Source organism: Cicer arietinum, chromosome 7 (genome assembly GCF_000331145.2).
Source record: "Cicer arietinum cultivar CDC Frontier isolate Library 1 chromosome 7, Cicar.CDCFrontier_v2.0, whole genome shotgun sequence".
NCBI classification, from domain to species: domain Eukaryota; kingdom Viridiplantae; phylum Streptophyta; class Magnoliopsida; order Fabales; family Fabaceae; genus Cicer; species Cicer arietinum.
This window is the reverse complement of record NC_021166.2, coordinates 44,166,837-44,188,806: the sequence shown is the minus strand read 5'-3', so window position 1 is coordinate 44,188,806 and position 21,970 is coordinate 44,166,837. Positions and strand designations below refer to the sequence as shown.

The 21,970-nt window shown below is 26.5% G+C and overlaps 1 protein-coding gene across 1 annotated transcript; it reads right to left on the bottom strand.

Annotated features, from left to right (window-relative positions):
- Positions 1-10,320: 10,320 nt before the first annotated feature.
- Positions 10,321-12,079, bottom strand: LOC101493377 (MLP-like protein 43). The gene is made up of 2 exons (NM_001309680.1): positions 11,882-12,079; positions 10,321-10,846 (listed from the first exon to the last, which is right to left on the bottom strand). The coding sequence occupies exons 1-2, from the start codon at positions 12,066-12,068 to the stop codon at positions 10,575-10,577; spliced, it is 459 nt and encodes a 152-aa protein (NP_001296609.1). The 5' UTR covers positions 12,069-12,079; the 3' UTR covers positions 10,321-10,574.
- Positions 12,080-21,970: the final 9,891 nt, after the last annotated feature.

Genomic DNA, 21,970 nt, shown 5'->3' with positions numbered 1-21,970 from the left:
GATGAATAAAATAATAAATTGATACGAAGAGTGTATTGAATCTTTTTAGAAGTAAAAGTTTCCTCATCTGTTGCAACTTAAAAAAATGCTAAAAGGATTAATATAGCTTCAAATTATATATGATTTGTGATATGCACGATTTGATAGATTATTAATATAGTTAATTAATATAAATTTTTCTTTTGATATATATATATAAATTGAATGAATCTTTTGGTGATCCCAATAATTTGATTCTGGTTTTCTTTTAATCTCGTCTATATCCTTCTCAGGGATTACGATGAAATGTGTGCAAGCACGTGCCTTTGTATAGAAACTACTAGCTTTGAGTCAGAAAAATATAGAAATTAGTTGGCTTGCACTCACAATAGAACCAAGAAATTAAATTATGGGGTCCACTAATTATTGATCGGTGGTCTCCCACTCCAACCAATCACGTGTCTGGCCATCTAATTTCAGGAAATATTTATTATATATAATTCACGAAGGCAGTATCCAGAATAATCAAAGAATATGCGATGGATGCAATCAAGTCCTGTTTTCTTTTATAAAACATTAAACTTTAAAAGTTTGAATAATAAAATATTAATTTTCACTTAAAAATAGTAATATTCATTGAAGATGTTTATAGTGTAAAAATTAAACTGTATTTAATCACATTAATAAAATAAAATAAAATAAAATAATGTTGTTAACCTTTTATCAACCATAAACCCAAACACTTGTGAAGGATTTTGAAGTTTGTTTCCTTTTGGCGCTCCTTACATGTCCGTCCCGCATCAATTAAATTCAGTAAATTGCTGTAAACATAGACTATAAAAGTAGATGTGTATCTACCAGAGCAGTAGTGTGGTTTTGAGTTTTAATTTCAATTTAGTCAAATTAATATTAATAAATGCAGCTTTTAAAATATTTTAAAATTAAACATAAAAATTTCACACAAATAAAACATATTATGTATTTATGTTTATCATACATACAAGAAGAGAGAAAGTGAATGTAGGCATGGAGGATTTTTTATAATAAAATACAGTAATAATAATAATAATAATAAATAATACATTAATAAATAAAATACATTGATAATAATTTTAATAATATTATAAATTTTAGTAATAATAATAATAATAAAGTATAAAATACATAAAAATAATAATAATAATAATAATAATAATAATAAAAAGATACATTAATAATAATAATTTTAATAATAATAATAATAATAAAAATAATAATTTTAATAATAATAATAATAATAAAAATAATAATTTTAATAATAATATGTCAAAACAAATAGGAAGAAGTTGTTATAATATGAGAAAATTGTTATTTAAGTGTCAAAACAAATAATGTGTCTTTAATATTTTGCCGATAAAATAACAACTTATTTTCTTAACAACTCCCTCTCATCTAACATCATTTTTACCTAAATATTTAAAATAACAACGTATTTTCCCTAATTAAAAAATAATAATAAAATATTTAACAATTGAGTTATTGATTATTTAATAAATTAAAAATAATTAAAAAAAATAAAATACTGTTAATAAAATAAAATAAAACACATTAAATTGGAGAAAAAATGCAATTAAATAAGAGAGTTGTTAAGAAAATACATTGTTATTTTATAAACAAAATATTATGGACAAATTATTTGTTTTGATATGTTACTATACCAACTTCCTCCTACTATAATAATTTCTTCTTATTTGTGTTGGCACATTGTTATAATAACTTGATTCTCTTGTGGCGCAACAACTTCCTCCTTTTTTTTATCTAATAAATAATAATGAATGAAAATAATAATAATAAATATGAAGTTGATGTATTTATTTTTTTTAATTTGTGGTATTTTTATAATATTATTAAAATTATTATTATTAATTTATTTTATTTATTTATTATTATTATTATTATTTATGTATTTTATTTTATTAATAATATTTTGAATTTTTAAATATATTAATTATTTATAATTTATTAAATAATAATAAACATAATTATTTATTAAACGATAAAAAAAAAAAAACAATGTCACTACAAGGTCGCATCTCCTATATGCGACCATCTATCAATAAAATTCACCTCATTAGATCTCCAGGTTGCGATCAGCAACTAAGATTAAAAAGTGGAGTATTTCAGTATTATCTTTTCAAAATGTGATATTTTGAGATATAAAAAAAAAGGAGCATATAAATAATAAAATAAATCCCCACATGGAGTATGTATATATGTACGAAAAATACAAAATGCAATAAGGGAGAAAGAGAGTGTAGAATGTACGTGGAGTGTGTATATATATATATTCTTAAATTTTGTTAATTGTCAATTTTTGTCCGTTTTTTTGTTTTTTCTAACGGAATTAATGAAGAGCAGTTTTTCTTATCAGATAGGCGGAATAAAGAGGCTGCATTGTAATTATATTGATTTAATTATATTTTTAATCTAATATCATAATTGTAAAATTTTGATATTCTAGTTTCAATTGCACATATAGGCTCCATGGTATTTCAAACTCATGGCCATTAGTTGTCCAATTGATCAACTGTAATGGAATTTTTTTTGGAATTATCCTAATTACCGATAATGAATATGTTTAAAATCATTGAAAAATAAGATTCCAACAAAAGATAAATTAATAAGGAGAAAAGTAATTGAGTGAGGAGCATCTCTATATAGGTGGATGTGGAGCACAACCAGGTCGACTCAAATCAGACTTCAATCGTTTCAAGCTTATAAAAAGATCTCTAAAATTATTTTTTATTTAATAAAAAACCTTAATTTTAATATTTTTAAAACTAAAACAAATAAAATATTATCTAAAATTAATATTATTTCAATAAATATTAAATCAATTAACTATAATATTAACTAAAAAAAGTATTATATAAAATTAATTATATTACTTTAATAAATAATTTTATTTTCTAAAGCTTAAAAAGTAACCACATTGCACATGGTTTTATCAAGCATGGCCTGACTTTGGAGACTAGTCTCAAGATTTACGATTTCTCTCCTTTTATTTCTAATTCACAAAAAAAAAAAATATTAAAAAGTTAATAATTTTATTAAAATTCTATTATAAATTTTATAAAGTTTCAAATTTAAATTTCACATGTTATTATAAATTTTATAAAGGTTCAATATCTCTAAAGATTTTATACCAGTTATTATTTCACATGTTAATTTCGTGCAATCACAATAACAATAAAAAAACTCTAACGAATTAAAAGTTTCTCTATAAAATGATTTGTGATTGTCACTAACACATAAAGAGAATAAGAAACAACATCAAAGAAACTTATTGTCGTCACAGATACAAACTCGAAAAAGCCCTTGTATTAGCTATAAACACTGCAAAACCTAAAATACTCTTTGAGAGCAATTCATGTAAATACTTATGTGTGAGTGTTAAACATAAAACCATCTTACACACTTTAACTTGGCCGTGTAGCGGCTGCCGCCCTTAACAATTTAGCTGCACAAGTTAGAAGGTTGAGAAGACTTAAACACAGTCAGGTTGACTAGAAGGTGTTTAGTGAAGTTCTTTTGTATGAAAAGACTTGACGTAACTACAATATTGGTGGTGAACCAGGATAATTTGATTTGTGTTTCTCTTCTTATCTTTTTATTTACCGTTTTACTGATTCTTGTTTTCAAACATCACTGATATTTAAATTCTTTTTTAATTATCTTTTTAAAACAAAATACAATTCAAACCTTTTTTTCTAGTATTTTTCTCTCTATAATTGATTTAGATAAAATAATGGGTTCATATTTAATAAAGTCCTATTAAATATATTTTAATCATGATACTTAAGTTCTACATGTTTGCCTAATTTAAATTATCATGTAATTGGTCACAAAATTAACTATAAAATGTCCTTGAGAAGGACAAGATATATCTAGAAATAAATTTTAGGAATGGTATCGAAATTTGAGGATGAACCTCAAAATTTGAGAAAAGTTGTATATTTTTGAATAATTGAGTCTTTAGTAACCCGCTCCTACAAGGACCTAAAGGATGCTGATAAGAAGCATATAGTCGATTCCTTTAATGTAGAATACTTCGATCTTGTGATCGTGAAATATATGATACAATCATTCATGTCATGATGTTATGTTGTTCATGTTATTGGATATATAGTACCCTAATTTTGTCTAACTAATTAACAATCTTATTAACAAAAAACGGATAATATATTTGATTTTTTGTTGGCTATCAAATTTTGAACTTCATTCGAGTATCTAAAAAATAAATCAAATAATAAATCCATTTATTAAACCCATTGATCTATATGTAACTTTTTCTCATTTAAATTCATAATTTTCTTAAAAAATATAAATGAAAAACTTAATTGTTTTGAGATTCTGGACAAAAGAAGTATAAAATATAAATGAAAAACTTAATGAAAAACAACTTGTAAAATTCAAATTCTGGACAAAAGAAGTATTAAAAAAAAATTAATTGTTTTGAGATTCCTTTTCTCTCTTGATTGAGTAATTGTTTTGCTAAATTTTAGCTTTTACTTCAGCTATCAAGAAATCAGAGTTACAAGACGAGGTTTTTTTTTTTTTTGGTGTTTTAATAATTGAGAATAAAAAGTAAGGAAATACATAAGTGTGAGAAGCATAAGAGAAACAACAAAAATTGGTAGAGAAAAATTAAAGGAAGCTGGTAGAGAAAAATTAATGGAAGATGAAAACATAAGATAGAAGAACATATAAACTTTTATATTTTAAATCTCTTTAATCTTAATATTCTATATAATTTTTTTTACTATTACATGCTGTATACGTACAAATAAAAAATATTTGTTCATAGTCTTTAAATTTCTTCTTCACTATTATAAACTGTAAACCCAAAATAAATGAATAAAAATTAAAATATCATAGAAAATTAGGAGAAATAAAAGGGAAAAACAACAAGAAATAAAGCAAACGATAAATAGGAAGAAGGGGTCTAAGCCCCCACCTACGTCGAAATGACGACCATCCCTCCAGCTGCCACCACTGTCACCACCACCGAGCGACCAACATCCTGCATCCTCATTTCCTCTATGCGTTTTCTTTTATTTTCCTTTCCTTGCTTTGCTTTTCTTTTTCCTACAAACTTTTTCTTTGAAACCCTCACCCAAATCAATTGATTTTTTCCTTCTCTATTTAGCTTCAGCTTTTTTCTTGTTTTTTCTTTCGTTTTATTTTTCATCAACCAGTCCAACATTTTCTCCATTTTCAAAATATTATGTTTAATCAATTTTTAACAAATATTGAATCTTTCAACAAAATTTAAAATTAATATTTTATTAAAGGTTAATTAAATATGACATCTTTTTAATTTTTAAGTTGTTAAGACATAAGTTGTACAACTTGATAGTTCTAAAACTTATTTTTATAAATTAATTAATCTAAAATCAACTTTTAAATTTGATTAACTAGATATGACATCTTTTTAATATTTGAGTTGTTAAGACACAAATTGTACAACTTGACGATTTTAAAGTTTATTTTTATAATAAAAAAAATAAATATATTCTTAAATGGGTTAATAAGATGTAATATCTTTTTTTAACCTTTGAGTGTTTGAGACACAAATTGTACAATTTGATAGTATGAAAGTTCACTTTTTTTTTAAACTAATATTTAAATAAAAAAAACTTATGGTTTTCGTCAAAATAACTTGTTTTTCCCTATCTTGTTTATCAACAACAAAACACTTTCTTTCAAAACAATCAACACATCTATATTTTCTATTCAAGAACTACGTAGCTTTGATTTCTCAATCACACCTAAAGATAAGTAAGAGCCAGATCACAACCTTGTCAAATACAATAATAAAAAAAAAAACTTTTTTGTCTCTCTCTATTTTGAGTACTCTTTTATTTCAGCATCATATTTATAAAAAAATTATATTCACATTTAAGTAATATGTTGAAATAAATATTTTAAAGTTAACATAAATTTTTGCACAATTAATTATAGGTAATCATTTGTTTACAAATATCCGTAGGGTGCTAATACATTTTCTATGCATTACCGACTTCCAAACTTTAAGTCTTATTTCAAAGCCCATTTTTTTCTTTTAAGGGTTTCTTATTGTTTTCCCTATTAAAATAAATTTTGGTCGCAACTCCATTGAATTTGAGCTAACCTTCGAAATTTTAAGCTATGAACTGGAGATGCTTTCAAAAGTCAAGCCTAATATAATTAATTGTGCTAAATGGTTTATTTTATTTACATTTATCTTTCCTACAATTAATCATATGAATTTATAGTAAATAGTTATGTTCATGTTATTTTATATTCTTCCTTTACTTAAATTTATGTTCGAACGTCATTTATTATTTTTTTATATATATGTTTATTGTTTAGTAGCATTTTTCATATTAGAATTCTCTTCAAACACTAAATTTTCAATTTTGCACAAATTTACGAGTGTGACTCTATCCCGAGTTTGAGTAAAGGTTAAGGTTAGTCAGTGATTATGTAGTGTTAGCCTTACAGATGTACATCTTGTTTAGTTAGCGTGAAAATTTTACCTAGAGTTTGATCCCTTTTGAGGGTATTGTCACTCCAAATTGTTTACCTATTGTTGTTGACAATATTCCAAAATAAGATATTTGGCTCTAGGAACCACATTTAGAACCATAGAGCCACCTGTTGAGAGCGTCACTCTCAAAGTCACTAAATAGAAAAGCCAATAGATTATTTCACCATAAGTCTTGGTGAAGCTAATTTTCCAATATTGTTAGATTGAAGTCTTGGTGTTCATTTAACTTTGTCCAAACATTAGAGGATGCAACGTAATGTCATTAAATAATTATTTGATTCGGGAACTGCACACTTAAACAAAACATCAATGCATTAAATTGTTATCACAAAGCAATCTTTGTTATCATCAAAGCAAGGGTCACAGTCTTCAAACCAACTTGGTTCTAACAAAAACACTCTATGAGAGCAATTCCTATAAACACTTTTGTATGAGAGTTAGATAGAAAATTATCTTAAACACTTTGTAACTTGACCAAGTAGTGGTTGATGTCTTCAACAGTTTGACTGTACTAAGCTAGAAGGTTGAGAAAACTTAAATACAGTCAGGTTGACTAGAAGGTGTTCAGTGAAGTTGTGATACTATTATTGAATACTGAATTAAATCCTTTTGTGTGAAGGGACTGGATGTAGCTACCGTGATTGTGGTGAGCCAGGATAATTTGACTTGTGTTTCTCTTCTTATTTCTTTACTTATCGTTTTATTGATTCTTGTTTTTAAACATCACTAGTATTCAAATTCTTTTTTAATTAAGATTTTGAAACAAAACACAATTCAAACCTATAATTTCTTGTGTTTTTCTCTCTACAATTGATTTGAATAAAATTTTAGGAGCATATTTAATAAAGTCCTATCAAATATATTTTAATCATGACACTAAGTTCTACATGTTTACATAATTTAAATTATCATGAAATTGAACACAAAATTAACAATGAAAAGTCAGCAATTGCTGTTACTTAAACAATGAGAGATTTGACTTTGACTTTTGAGTTTACTTTGGAACTTAATAAGCGTCATTATGTTTCAAAAGCTTATTGGAAACATCACTTTCATATCTTGATATGATAAGGATTGATGTTTTGTTGTAATAAAAACACAATTGTGATTGCATTTATTGACTTGATGTTTTCATTAAAGGAGATTTTGAAAGACACGAACCATGTGGCACTGATCTCAAGATGCCCATCTTTGACATACATGCAAATAAGTTGAAATCTAGTTATTTTGTTCATACATACCTTTGACATACATGCAAATAAGTAAGAACATATTTCAAGTGTCATTAAAATGCACCATTGGAGTAATTCAATTGAAAATTGTTTGTCGTTTATGATAATTACTTATTGAAAAGGACGATTAAGCTATATTAATCAGTCACGACGAAAGAGTTTTTGATCTTTTGGCATGATACATATGATGTTCTTACTTATTTGTAAAAGGTATATTTCTTAACTTCGTTGCATTTTCTATTGATTATAGTAAATGAGGATTTGTGTATCTTATGAAAGACAAATCAAGAGACCTTTTAATGTTTTCAAAGAGTTGAAAAATGAAGTAGAAAATTATATTGACAAGAGTATTGAAATTACATGATTTAATCATGATGGTAAATACTTAAGCTAGAAGATTGAGTGTTTTTGATATTAGAATATGATTATATTTCCTTGAATATTTTGATATATCAAGATGTGTTAAGATATGGTTCTATTATGATTATTTATGTGTTCTTCTTACTTATATTATACTATCAACATGATTTCAAAGGAATATTATGATTATTTGTATGTTTTTCTTACTTACTTATGAATATTATGATTATTTGTGTGTTCTTCTTACATGATTAGATTGGTCCTGTGTTTATGAAATCACAATTAAGATTTATTTTTCCTTTGAAAGATTTTTTATGTATTCGCTGTGAATTTTTATTTTAAAAAGAAATTGATACAAATTATTTTACATATATTATTTTGGTGTTTAGGGTATCACATGTAATATTAGAATTAAATTTGAGGTCGAATTCTTCTAAGAAGAAGAGAATGACGAGGACCTAAATGGAGCTAATTATGAAGAAAACAAAGATAATTTCAAGTCAATATATTAGAATAATTTTTAGATTTATATATATTTATGCTGAATTGTCATAGTTTTTGTTTAAATTTATTTTAGTTAAGTTGTGGAAGCCCATTTAATGTGCCTTTATTTATGTTTTCAGCCTTTTAAGTATGTGAGCAATTTTCCTATAAATACTCTAATAAGAACCTCATTTAAAAACTTTGAAATGAAAATAATGAGTGAGTTAGGTCTCCTCTTTGAGTTCTTGGATTATAACATGTTTGAACATTATCAATGAATTCCTTACCATTGTGACGATTCCTCATTGACTTATCGATCATCTTTGGTTGATGCACCTTCTCCATATTCTCAATCTAATTCATGTTTGTTTCTTTTCCTACTCTTTTATTTCACCACTTTGTTTGATAAAATCACTTTGTTAGATCTTCAATCTCATATGGAAGAACTCAAATGCACATCATAGAGTTTGCTAGTATTCTTGAAGAATCCAAAGACTATAAGTGTAGTTGTCTAGCATTATAGTACAGCAGTCCTGAAGAGGCTGATTAAATAATACTTAATGAATTAATCCCTGATTGTATTAGGACAAATCTTTCATTAAGAGGAGGACTAGATATAACATCAGTTGTTGTGAACAGTATAAAAATCATTGTGTTTTTTCTTTCCTTATCTTTGTACTTTTGCTTTCGAATTTTTTAAGTCTTATCTTCCATTGTTTATATGTTTTAACTAAAAAAATAAGCTTTTGAAAAAAAATTTAAATTTTAAACTAACAAATTTTTTTTTAAAAAAAATCAACACAATTCAAATTTCATTTTCTTGTGTTCTCAATACTTTCAATTTAAAGTTAAAAATATATTTAAAAAATAACATGCAGAAATCAATATCATTGTAACATATACACAAAGTTCTAAAAACAAGTTCAACCACACATTCAGAAAAAAAAAATGTTCAACACACATTGTCATGCAGTGCACTTTCTTTTGCCAACCATGTGCTCAATACTATCTCTTTTTTATTGATTCAAAATAGATTATGTTAAGTCCAAATATACTTTAATATTTAATGTATTAAAATTCGTCTCTCTAATGTATTGAATACGCTCTGACCAAATACAAATAAATCAAGAATTAATAATGTCTTACCTATATATATCTTATCAGAAAATGTGATCAAATGATATTACAAGAGACAAGAATATATCATATGTAAACTACAAAGCTCAATTATCCATTATTTTAATTGCATATTTGTACTTGTTTATAAGTATGGCTGAGTTAAGGGATATTTTCAAATATTGTGTCCTAGATCTCAAACGGGTATAGCACTACACATCCATGCTTCCATCTTATTGTTCGTTTTGCAGAATTGATTGCAAGTTGTCCCATTATTCAACGGCTCATGCTCATTGTGAGGCACTGAAGATTTATTTTTAAGTGTTTACTTTATAAAAATATTTGTTGTTTTATTTTTTTTAAATGTGTGAAATTTTTGTTCATTCTATCTGTACAATAAACTCTTAAAGTAAACTATTAGTATGTACATGAAATAAACAGTTTTTGATATTTATATTGTTTTAGAAATATAGACGATATTTATTTTAAAAGTCTCGTACATTCCTATTAATGAATAAAATTAACAAAATTAAAAAAAAATAAAATAAAATAAAATTCACAAAGTAAACCACACCATAATTTTTTTTTTTTTTTTTTTATGTTTGTTATGTGATAGGGCTTACCCTATTTTATTTATAATAAAAACATCAATATCCACGTAGTACATAAAAAAAGGACTGACTCATCACAAACACACTTATTTGATAGAAACAACATAAGCAAATATGCATGCTTATTATTCTACATGCCCCATTACAAACATCACACTAATTATATAGATGAACATATCTATATAATTAGTTATTATACTACATATCTAAATTATTATGGAACTATGCCTTGACAAGATTACCATCCAAGTCTCTAGTGCATTTGCTAAGGTAATCCATCCAGCCATTTGGAGGATAGATATCCTCATTGATCTTCTCATATTCAATAGTCCATTTAACAGCACCACTTCCATCACTCTTATCAAATACTTGGAGGATGAGTTTAAAGACCTTATAGTGCTCATCAATATCTCCACCGAATAGCTTGTAAGTGATTTTTTTGTTTTGTTCGTCAACTTCTTCAACACTCTCATTACACGTGTGTACTTTGCCATCTGTTATGTTAGATGTAATTAATCCCAATTAATAAAAACGTTATATGCAAGAAATGATGAAAAATTTGGTTTCCTAGTGTTATTATCAATTTACAGTATTTGACAGTTTTAGTTATTCTTTTATATTTTTAAATTAAAAAAATGATGATTTGACATATATTTAGTGAAGTGACATGAAATTCTATAATATAGAATCATCTAGATATATTAATTATTCATATGTTATTAATTAAATTAAAAATATAAAAAAAATTAAAATTAAAATTTAATTTTTTACGATGTTTTATTCTAATTATATAAGTATTAATCATTCTACTTCATCGTATCATATGTCACGTTATTTAAAAAATCAAAGGAAATGATCAAAACTGTCGACCCTTTTAATTAAAATATCAAAGAGGAATTAAAACTGTCGACTTTTAAAATAGAAAAATAAATTTCGTGAATCAGTAAAAATATATGAACTAAAATTATAATTAAGCTAAAACTAAAAGATAATTGATAAAATATTACTTTCTCCACAAAAATTATAAAATGTTTTTTTCCTTTTCATTTTACTTATTTCAAATACTTGATATTTTAACTTATTTTATATAAATTATCTTTTAACAAAGAAACCGGAAATGGGTTACAATTACAACTTACAACTATCCATCTATAAAAGGAAAGCTTAATTACTCTTTCTGACATCTAAATCAACTAGCTCACGTGTTATAATTATCATCTTTAGATAATATTTTGCGATATTTAAATCCTGTTTTTAATTTTTTTAAATTAATTGATAAATTTAAAAACTCTAAATTTTAAAATTTAATTGATTACATTAATTTTTTTAAAAAACTACTTAAAATCTATTAATAAAAAACTCAACGTATTTAAATATTGCGTTGGAACTGGTATTTATATTTAGACACCCATAATTCTTAAATACCAATTTAACACATCATTTTCTAGCAAAATCAAAATAATTTTTTTGAAATAACCATCAAAATCAAAATAAATTTTTTAAATAACCATCAAAATCTATAAAATTACCTATGACATACTTCCAGTGTTTAACCGAATCAGAGTGATGCCAGTCTTCCCCTTGTTGTAGCTTGGTGTGATGAACTCTTTCACAATGGTTTTGCACTTCATGAAGTTGTGTTGCAAAGAGATTGTAAAACTTGGAAGCAGGTGCTTTGATCCCAAGTTCAGTACTAAGTTTACCAGCTAGAACCATTTTCTATAGAGAAGGACAAACACTTAAGGGATTACAATGAAATGTGTGCAACCCCATGCCTCCTTTATATACCAATTAGCTTGAGTCAAAAAGATACTCTCTCCTTCTTTTTTTAAGTATCGTTTTTTTAGAAATTTTTTATTTTTTATTTATTTGTTGTTTTTAAAATTTATATTATATTAATTATTGATTTAATAAAACTATCTTTAATAGCTCACATGTCATGCAATATAATATACGAAATATTTATTCTTATCATTTATGAAGGTGGTAGACACATCAGAATAAGTAAATAGTTAGGAGTTAATTATTCAATTAATTAGTGTAATTAGTTCTATAAATAGGACTTTTATGTAAACAAATTACTATCTTTTAATATGATTTTTTATAAGAATTTTCTCTCATTTCCAAACTCTCAAACTAATTTTAACTATGATTTTTTATTAGATTCATCTTTTATATTTTCTTATTTTACTTTTTATTTATTTTAAAAAATTGAACAATTTTAATGGGTACTAAGAAAATCAATCATTTTTACTCTATTTTTCTACAATTAACATAATAATTTTATTTTTTTAATAATTTAATGTTATATTTAAAAATTAATATATTTTGATATTATTAAATTAAATTAGTCATAGTTAAATAACACATTATTTATAAATAAGTTTCACTATATTTTATATTTATTATCGATAAATTTTTAAATAAAGTTTTGTGTTATGATTTTAGTTAATATTAATATTAAAATTCTAATTTTAACTATAATTTTTTTTAAGTTATTTAAATCAAATTTGAATAAATAAATACATAAAAAAATTAATTTAATTAATTAAATATATACTATAATAATGTAAATGTAGACAAATAAAAAAAATTATTAGTCAAAATATTGGTAATACTTATAACTTGTCTTACTTTTTTATTTTTTTTAAACACCATTTTATTTTACTAATATAAAAATAAAAACATATAAATCATAAATAATTGAATAACATGTCAGAAAACATAAAGAATCATAGAAATCAAAAAAAAAAATAGTAGAGTAAAAAGGAGCGAAGAATTGGAAAAAAAATAAAACATACAACATTTTTACCGAAAAACTAAATAAATTGTGCAAATCAGAAACCATAGCGTCGGCTTAACCGACGCTAAAGAGTGATTAACGTTTAATTACGAGTTAGCTTCTGCCGTGTTACATTTAGCGTCCGTAAGGCCGACGCTATTAATTAATAAAAAACAAAATTATTTTTGGTTACCTAGCGTGGGTTCGGCCGACGCTAAGTGGACGCTAACCAGCAACTGTGTCGGTTCCGACGCTAAAATTGGAGGCTAAATACAACTTTTCTAGTGTACTAAACTCTTACATTATCTTATATTTTTAATAAAACTTTAATTTTAATAAATTATTATATTTATTTTTTATGTTATATAAATTATTTAGTTTATTGTGGTAATGGTCTACCTACTCTTGAGTCCTTCCAATGAGATCCTTATCAAACAAATTTTTTAAAGTTAATTGCTTACTTTAAGAAGATAATATCCCATAACAACATAACCAAAGAATTATGAAATTCACACACATAAGTAATTAGAGCATAAATAAACATCACCTAAGAAAACTTAAAGGAAATAATAATAAATCTCTTTGAACTTATCCAAAAAAGTCTAGAATTCCAATCTAGTTCTAATTAAAAATGCCCCAATTAAAAAAAATAAATAAACAAATAAAAAGATATCAGAAGATACATGTCTTCATAGAGATTGTTAATCGAAGAGGAGTGCGCACCTGTTCATAGTAAGAAAGGTACGTATTTAACTACTTATGACACTTTCATTTTTTTCTCAACAAGTTTTAAAATGAATATTGTTAAATATAATAATATATAGTTATTAATAGATCATATTTATTAAAAAAAGTGAGATATTAAATTATGTTCGTATTAAATATTATCATTAAAAAATTATAAAATAAATACAGTGTACACGCAGATTTAATTTAGACACCCAATGGAAAAGTTTATATAGTATTATTGCATTAAAGATATTGGTCAAATGCTTTAAAGAGACCTACTTTGATCCGTATGACAATTCACATGATCTTGCCAAATCGATTCCCAAAAAATTTCTTAAAGACTGTTCACATGACTGCTAAATAAAAAATTGGATGGTTTGAGTATGAGGTTTTCCCACCCTAAACCACGCTTGCCTCATGACAACTAGTTTAACTTGCAAAAATTATAAGTTATTTATTTTATTTAATTATAATCGATTTGTCTTTTTTTTTTGGAAATATAAATCATATATTTATAAAAGTTTACAACATAAATACTTTTACTAATTTTTCTTAAAATATTGATGATTTGGCCAAGTTTAAGTTATAAATAAAGATAAAAGATTTATGTGGGGAAAAAAAAATAAAAGACTTAATTTATTTTGTTGAAATTACAAGATAGTCGGTGATCAACTAAAATTACTCTCAAATCTCAATTGTTGATTTTTTTCTACTTCAAATGATTACGTTAAAGAAGAGATTATTTTCTTTGGCTATGAGTTTTTTAACTCTTCTAAAGAGTGTAAAAACAGAGCTGAGTTTGTGGGAACTACTAAACTAAAGTATACATAAAGAAAGACAAAAATGATAAATTGCGATAAAAATGATAAGGTGGTTGATTGTGTGTACAATGAAATATACTATGGGTATTTTTAGCTACTATACAATGGATAGTCCTACTAGCCAAATTACTTATTTAATTGATCAATTATATATTGACACTAATCAATTATTAAGAATTATTCTTAATTTATATGTTTAATTAATATTAATTACTAAATTATATGTTGGATTTTTGTTACTGAATGTGTAATGATAAGTGGAATATTTACGCTAATGAGAGATGTTTATCTTCATCTAATTATATATCTCGAGAATTATTAGAAAATGATTTTTTAATATCGATTAAATAAAATGATAATTTTTTCAAAAATTGAATTTTGAAATTTTTAATTGTTTATTTAAAATTTTAAAAATTAAATAGTAAATATATTTGAAAGTTGTTGTTATGGTTGTTTTTTTTAGATTTTTTAAAGAATTCTTCAGATTCTCTAGATTTGATTGGATAGATATTTTAAAGCTACTATTGAACTAAAAACTGGAAACAAAAAAAGGATAAGTGTGTGAGGTATGATAGATGAAGAAAATATTGTGTTAGATACCATGAAACATGAAGAAGTCTAGAACCATTTGCTAGATTTCTTGCTGAATGAGGAATTGAGGCTTGGTATACTCTTGCATTCCTCAACATAATCGTGTTGCATAGAGACATAAAAGCACACTTCTTGATATGGAAAGCTGCATGATGAGTAATTATATGTTGTCTGATTTTCTTAATGGAAATGCTTTGAAGATTTTTGTCTTGTTGATGGACAAATTTAATTTCATCATAAGTCAATCAGTGAAAAAACACAAGAGCAAAAATCAAAATTTATTAGCGAAATTTTAAGAAACATCATCTTTCGATAGGAGAGTTTAAGTCAAAAGTGTAAGAGGTGTGGACCAAATCATACGTCGAAGACACCGATTTGACTTACATTAAGTGTACAAGACATTTGCTTCTCTATAAATAGTAACATACGCTTTAGTTCTAGAGGTTGTTTATTTTTTTTTTTAGAAATCACATCTAACGAACGATAATTGATTTTATGTCAAAACACTAAAGTACGTTGTTAATTTTCGTGCAATTTTCCTTTTCTTTGTTTATTTTTTGCATTTATTTTCTTTTAACTTTGCTAATTTTCTCGCCATTTACATTATCTATACTTTACAAGATTTTTACTATTCATTTCTACATTCGTCGATAAGTCCCTTGCATTCATGTTTAGGTTTGTTTCCTCTGAAAAGTCTTCAAACCTTGCACTGATTTTATGATGAAAAGTCCTTATGAGCTTATGATGGAAAGGAAGCTAAATTAGAAACATTTTCATGTGTGGTGTTGTAAGGCATAAGTCATACCTTATAATACTCAATAGAAGGAACTTGATTTGAAGACTATTTGTCGTTTTTTAATTGGCTATTGTACGAATTCCAAAATGTTGTAGATTTTATTACCCGTCTCATTCTACACGAATTATTGAATTTGATTGAGCGATTTTATTTGAGGATGACTTGGAAAGCGGGTGTTCTATGTCACCACCAATCATTAGAAATGAAGATCAAGCTTTTCTGCCTATGCCTCTAGTTTCTCTTCAAACATGTGTTATAGTTCCAGTTTCTTAGAATAATGACAAGTTTCTTAGAATAATGGCAAGTTTCTTTGTGACGATGGTATAATAGCACAACCATCCAATGAATAAGAACATAGTGATATTCTAGAGCCAAATTATGTTGTTACACAAAATAATGTTGAAATAGTTCAATTGAGACAATTTTAGAGAGCACAAAAGTTTTCAATATCAGATGATTATGTCATATATCTTCAATAACACGAGTTTGACATCCCTGATGATGATGATCCTATTACCTTTAATGAAGCAATTTCTTGTTTTCATGCTTCAGATTAGTTGAGTGTCATACATGATGAATTATCTCATGTCTCATATTGATGCTTAGGATCTTGTAGAGTATCCTGTTGGTTGCAATGTTGTTGGATACAAATGGGTTTTCAAAATCAAACATAATTCAGATGGTAAAATAGGGAGGTACAAAGCCAAACTTGTAGCAAAAGGCTATAAACAAATAGATGGAATTATTTATAAAAAATATTTTTCACCTATCTCTACCAAGGATACCTTTCGAGTTGTTATGGCTTTGGCTTCACATTTTTTAATTAGAACTTCACTAGATGGATGTGAAGACAAAAAATTGGAATGGAGAACTTGTTGAAGATGTTTATATGGTTCAACTTGAAGGTTTTGCTAAAACAAGCAAAAAGTATGTAGTTTGCAAATTGAACAAATATATGTTAGAACCAAGTCGTTTTGAAGAACAATGACTCTTAATTATTTTTATGATAACAAAAATTATTTTATGGAAAAATTTATTGATCTCTATTGAATTGTTTTTAAGTGTGCGGATCCTTTGTTAAAAGCCTTAAAGGCTTTATGTTGCATCCTCTTGTGAATAGAAATGATAAATGAAGAAATCAAAACAATGCTCTAAAGAGTTTGTTAAAATTGTGTCTGACTCTAATCAACGAGTTCTTAGCGCACCTATGATGAATCTGATAATACAACTCGCTCTGATAAATCTACGCCTGATAAGTTTGACAAAACAATTGATCGTCTAGACACACTCTGATAAAAAGTCAAGTTACTTAAGTCAAACAATTGAGCAAGGAACCTTGAAGAATTCAACATCTCAACATCCCCTACTCACAAAAGTTGGACTTATCCTTTGAGAAACACATGACATCCTCTAATAATCTTGCTACTTTCCATCAAGATGTGCTAAGTTAATTATGAAGAAGGATTTGGACATGTTTTTATTGGTGATTCAAGATCTCTGAAGATTCGATATGATTTATTATTTTATATGTTGATTTCATGCAATCACATAATGATAAAAAAAACCCTAACGATATTAAAGTTTCTATAAAAAAGACGTGTGTTCTTCACTGTAAAAACAATACACATACGATAATTCTACTATTGTCACATACATCTATTGTTGAAACACTTTGTATTATTTTCTATATGCTGAAAACTGCAAATACATTCTAGGAACCTTCTTTGTAAATATTCTCTTGTGAGAGTTATTAAGAAAAAAATGTTAAACTCTTTGTAACATAGTCTAGTAGTGGATGCTACCCTTAATAACTTAAATGTACTAAGCTAGAAGGTTGAGAAGATGTGACTACAATCATATTAACTAGAAGGTGTTTCGTGGACGTGTCATAGTGTTAGTCATTAGTGGATTAAATCCTTCAAAGTGAAGGGATTGAATGTAGCTATTGTGTTGGTAGTAAACCATGATAATTTGGCTTGTGTTTTTTCTCTCTATCTCTTTATTTAATTTTGTTTTATCTCGCCTTTTAGTTTATCATCAATTTATCTAAAAGTTTTTAAAATCTTAAAAACACAATTCAAAATTCTCATTTCTTGTGTTTTTCTCTGTTCAATCTATTTATGGATTAAAACAAGCATTTAGGAAATGGTTTTTAAAGTTTGACTAGGTCTTCACTTCTTTTAGTTTTAATGAGAATGTCTTAAATCAATGCATTTATTTAAAGATTAGTGGAAGGAAATTTAAAATTCTTGTGCTGTACGTCGAAGTTATTCTTGCTAGAAGTTGCATTGACCTTTGAATTGAGACAAGACTAATATCGAGTAGTCACTTTGATACGAAGAACCTTGGTGATACTTCAATTATTTTGGGCATTCAAATTTTTTTTGATAGGTCATGTGATATTCTTGGATTGTCTCAAAAAGTTTATATTGAAAAGATCCTTATGTGATTTAATATTAATTCTTGTTCTTTATGTACTATGCATGTTCAAAAAGGTGATATGCTCTATAAATTGCAATGTCCTTAAAAGTAAATTTTTGAAATGGAAGAAAACTAATATGTTTATGTTGTTGGTAGTTTAATGTACTATTTTGATTTTGCATTTGCAATTAATGCTTTAGGGAGATGCTTGAGCAATCAAAGTTTTGATTATTTGAAAATTGTTTAAGTAGGAAACCAAAGACTATATGTTAACCTATAAGAAGTTTGATCAACTCCAAGTCATTGGCTATCCGATTTTGATTTTGCAGATTTACCAAATGATAGAATGTCTACTTTTTGACTTAATTTTCATAATAGAAGGATGAACTTTTTCTTAGAAGAGTGTTAAGCAGACATTTACAGCTACATCTACCATGAATGCAAAATATGTTGCTTGCTATAGGCAACTTGTCAAAATATGTGGCTGAAGAACCTAATCTCTTGCTTTAATGTAGTTGAAAACATAATTAGAAAACTTGTGATATATTGCAACAAAAGTGATGTCGTGCATTTTTCTCAAAACGCTAAGAGCACTCCTCGCTCAAAGAATTTGGACATTAAATATCTATTTGTGAAAGAGAAAATTCATAAATTGTATACTTGAATTGAACATCTTACATTGAACATGTTGGTTGGTTTACTAAACAATGGCTTAGTCGTCGAAGTTTTTCAAAGGTGTGTAACCAACCTGGATTGAGCTAAGTCATTTGATATTCTAGATTATTAGGAGTTTGAATATAAATTACTATATTTAAGTATTTAATTATTATTATTATTCTAATGAGATATGTATGAAACGACGTCACATTATAATCATATCTCTTTACGTTATTTTAGATGTTTGGATCATTCTTCAATTAACTAATTCATAATTATATTTCATTGGGTCATTATCCTTGTTTAACATATAAGTGGTTGGCATGTATGATTTTATTTTTTCTATTGGATTCAATTTCTACATTGCCTATGTTTCTTATACTAATTTGTTGACAATTACTTTTATAAATGATTGATTTCATTATAGATGATATCATTCTTATATTTTAATAATTAATTAAAGGCATTCAAGTAATTATCAATTTCCTTCCTTCCTTAGTATCATTGCAAGTAACTTTTGGATCTTTATCTTAAATGTTTGATTTATGGGACTAAGAATGTGTGGCTAAGATGAAAAGCACCTAAAGTATGGGTTCTTCCCTCTTGCAAGTTCAACACCAAGTCTTCTGTAATTATTATCTTGCTTATAACTTAATATGTTTTGTGGTTCTTTTAATAAAAAAAAAAAAGAAAAGAAGAAATATTGTATATAAAGAATTTGGTCCGGCCTAACAATAACAGTGCATTTAAAAGAATTTGATAAACTAAAATAATTAGCTGTGTGATTTTCTCTAACTTAATCTATTATTTTTTAAATATACATCAATCACACAACAACAATGTGTTGGATTTTGATCCATTGATTCCTAATTTTGACATAATTAATAATTCAACAATGTTCATACAATACATGATAAATCTAATATTTGAATTGAGCAAGATTTCAAGAACAACAATCAAATCCTACACACTTGGAACAGGTTGCTTGAAACACAAGAAATCAACAAAAGTTGACTTTTGACTGAAGCAAATCGATTGGGAAATCGATTTCATAACAAGGGTGTAAGGAAACACAACTGTTTGTGTTGGTATAATCGATTGGGCAATCGACTGACTGAATTAGAAATGAAAATTGCACAAGTCAGTAGCACCCCAGTTTTGAGGGTAATCGATTGACAAATCGATTATACATCTCACAAAGTAAACCTGATTGAAATACATCGATTGGGAAATCGATTGGACAAGTCACAGTGGAACCCCAGTTTTAAGGGTAATCGATTGGCAAATCGATTACTTAAATATCACTTGCAAAATAACCTTTCCTGTGACATACAAATCGATTGGACAATCTATGTTGTAAAATTTCAATCAAGTCAAATTTGGTTGCAATCGATTGGCAAATCGATTGAACTAAATCCCAGGTAAGAACATTTTCAGACAAATACATACAAATCGATTGGCACGTCGATTAGTATCAAAATAGCTGAGTCACTGACTTAAACACAATCGATTGGCAAATCGATTGACAGAACCTTTTGAAAACCCAGTGAACTCTGAGCGTGTGATCAAATCGATTTTAAGTATTTGTTAATCGATTATGAAGACTTGATAAATCGATTACGCAATCGATTGATATGTGTTTCAGTTTGAACATAACATCTGCAATCGATTACGAAATCGATTCATATCAGTCTTAACATAATTACTGAAAATTATTGTTTAAAGAATCGATTGGCAAATCGATTGGCTTATATAGTTTCAAGATTCAAGAAAAACAAGACACACGATAATCGATTGGCAAATCGATTAGACTGGTTTATCACTTTACGAAATCGATTGGTAAATCGATTGATTAATATGTTTTTCAGAAACTATATAAACTGTCTTCAATCATTCTTTCAAACAATAATAACAATCTGAAATACACTTTGAATATTCTTGATATACAAAAGAACTATCAATAACACTTGGTTAATACACTGAGATTACTTTTTCAGATCAAAGAAAAAGAAGATTATCAACAATCAAAAGATAGCTGGAAAAGTGATCTTGAAAGACAAGGGTTCTCATAAACAATCTTTGAATATCCAGAATTGTGAGAAGCCACATTGACCAAGATTGAAGACTACTTTTTGTTCTTCCTGTATTCTGTTTGTAATAATTCTTTGAAACAAAAACGAAAGCGAGAAAAGCCAGCTAGAAACTGGTGGCTACATTCTTGGGTGAGAGTGCTCAACAAGAAAGAGTCGGACTTTGATTCTGTGTTAGATTGCTGAGAATCTACAAGGATCAGAGGGTGATCAATAGGAAAGAGATCATTAAGATAGATAGGTTTCGGGGAGGAAACTGGACAATCTGTAATTGATTCTTTCTATTGGAGAAGAAAATCTGAAATCCGTTTGGATTTTCAGGACTGGATGTAGGTTGTCAAGTTGACAACTGAACCAGTATAAATTCTTGGTGCAATCTTCTCTAACCCTTAACTCCTTTGATTTACTATCTTGATATATCTGTATATGTGATTAAAATTAGATGCATGTTAAACATATTCTATGATAAGTAATATTGTTTAATCTGATAATTTGACTTGTATGCATCTTGATTAATCTCATATCAATCTAATAAAACTTGCTAATCTTGTATGCCACAATTTAATTTCCGCTGTGTGTATGAAATTGATTTAATTTCATAAAGAACTGATACATTCTGATATATTCCGATCATTACGAGGTCGTACACACCAACAGGGAGGACGAAAATGACCTAAATGTTAATCCAATGACACAAATGAACATATTGGATGCACAAGATTGGTTAAAAA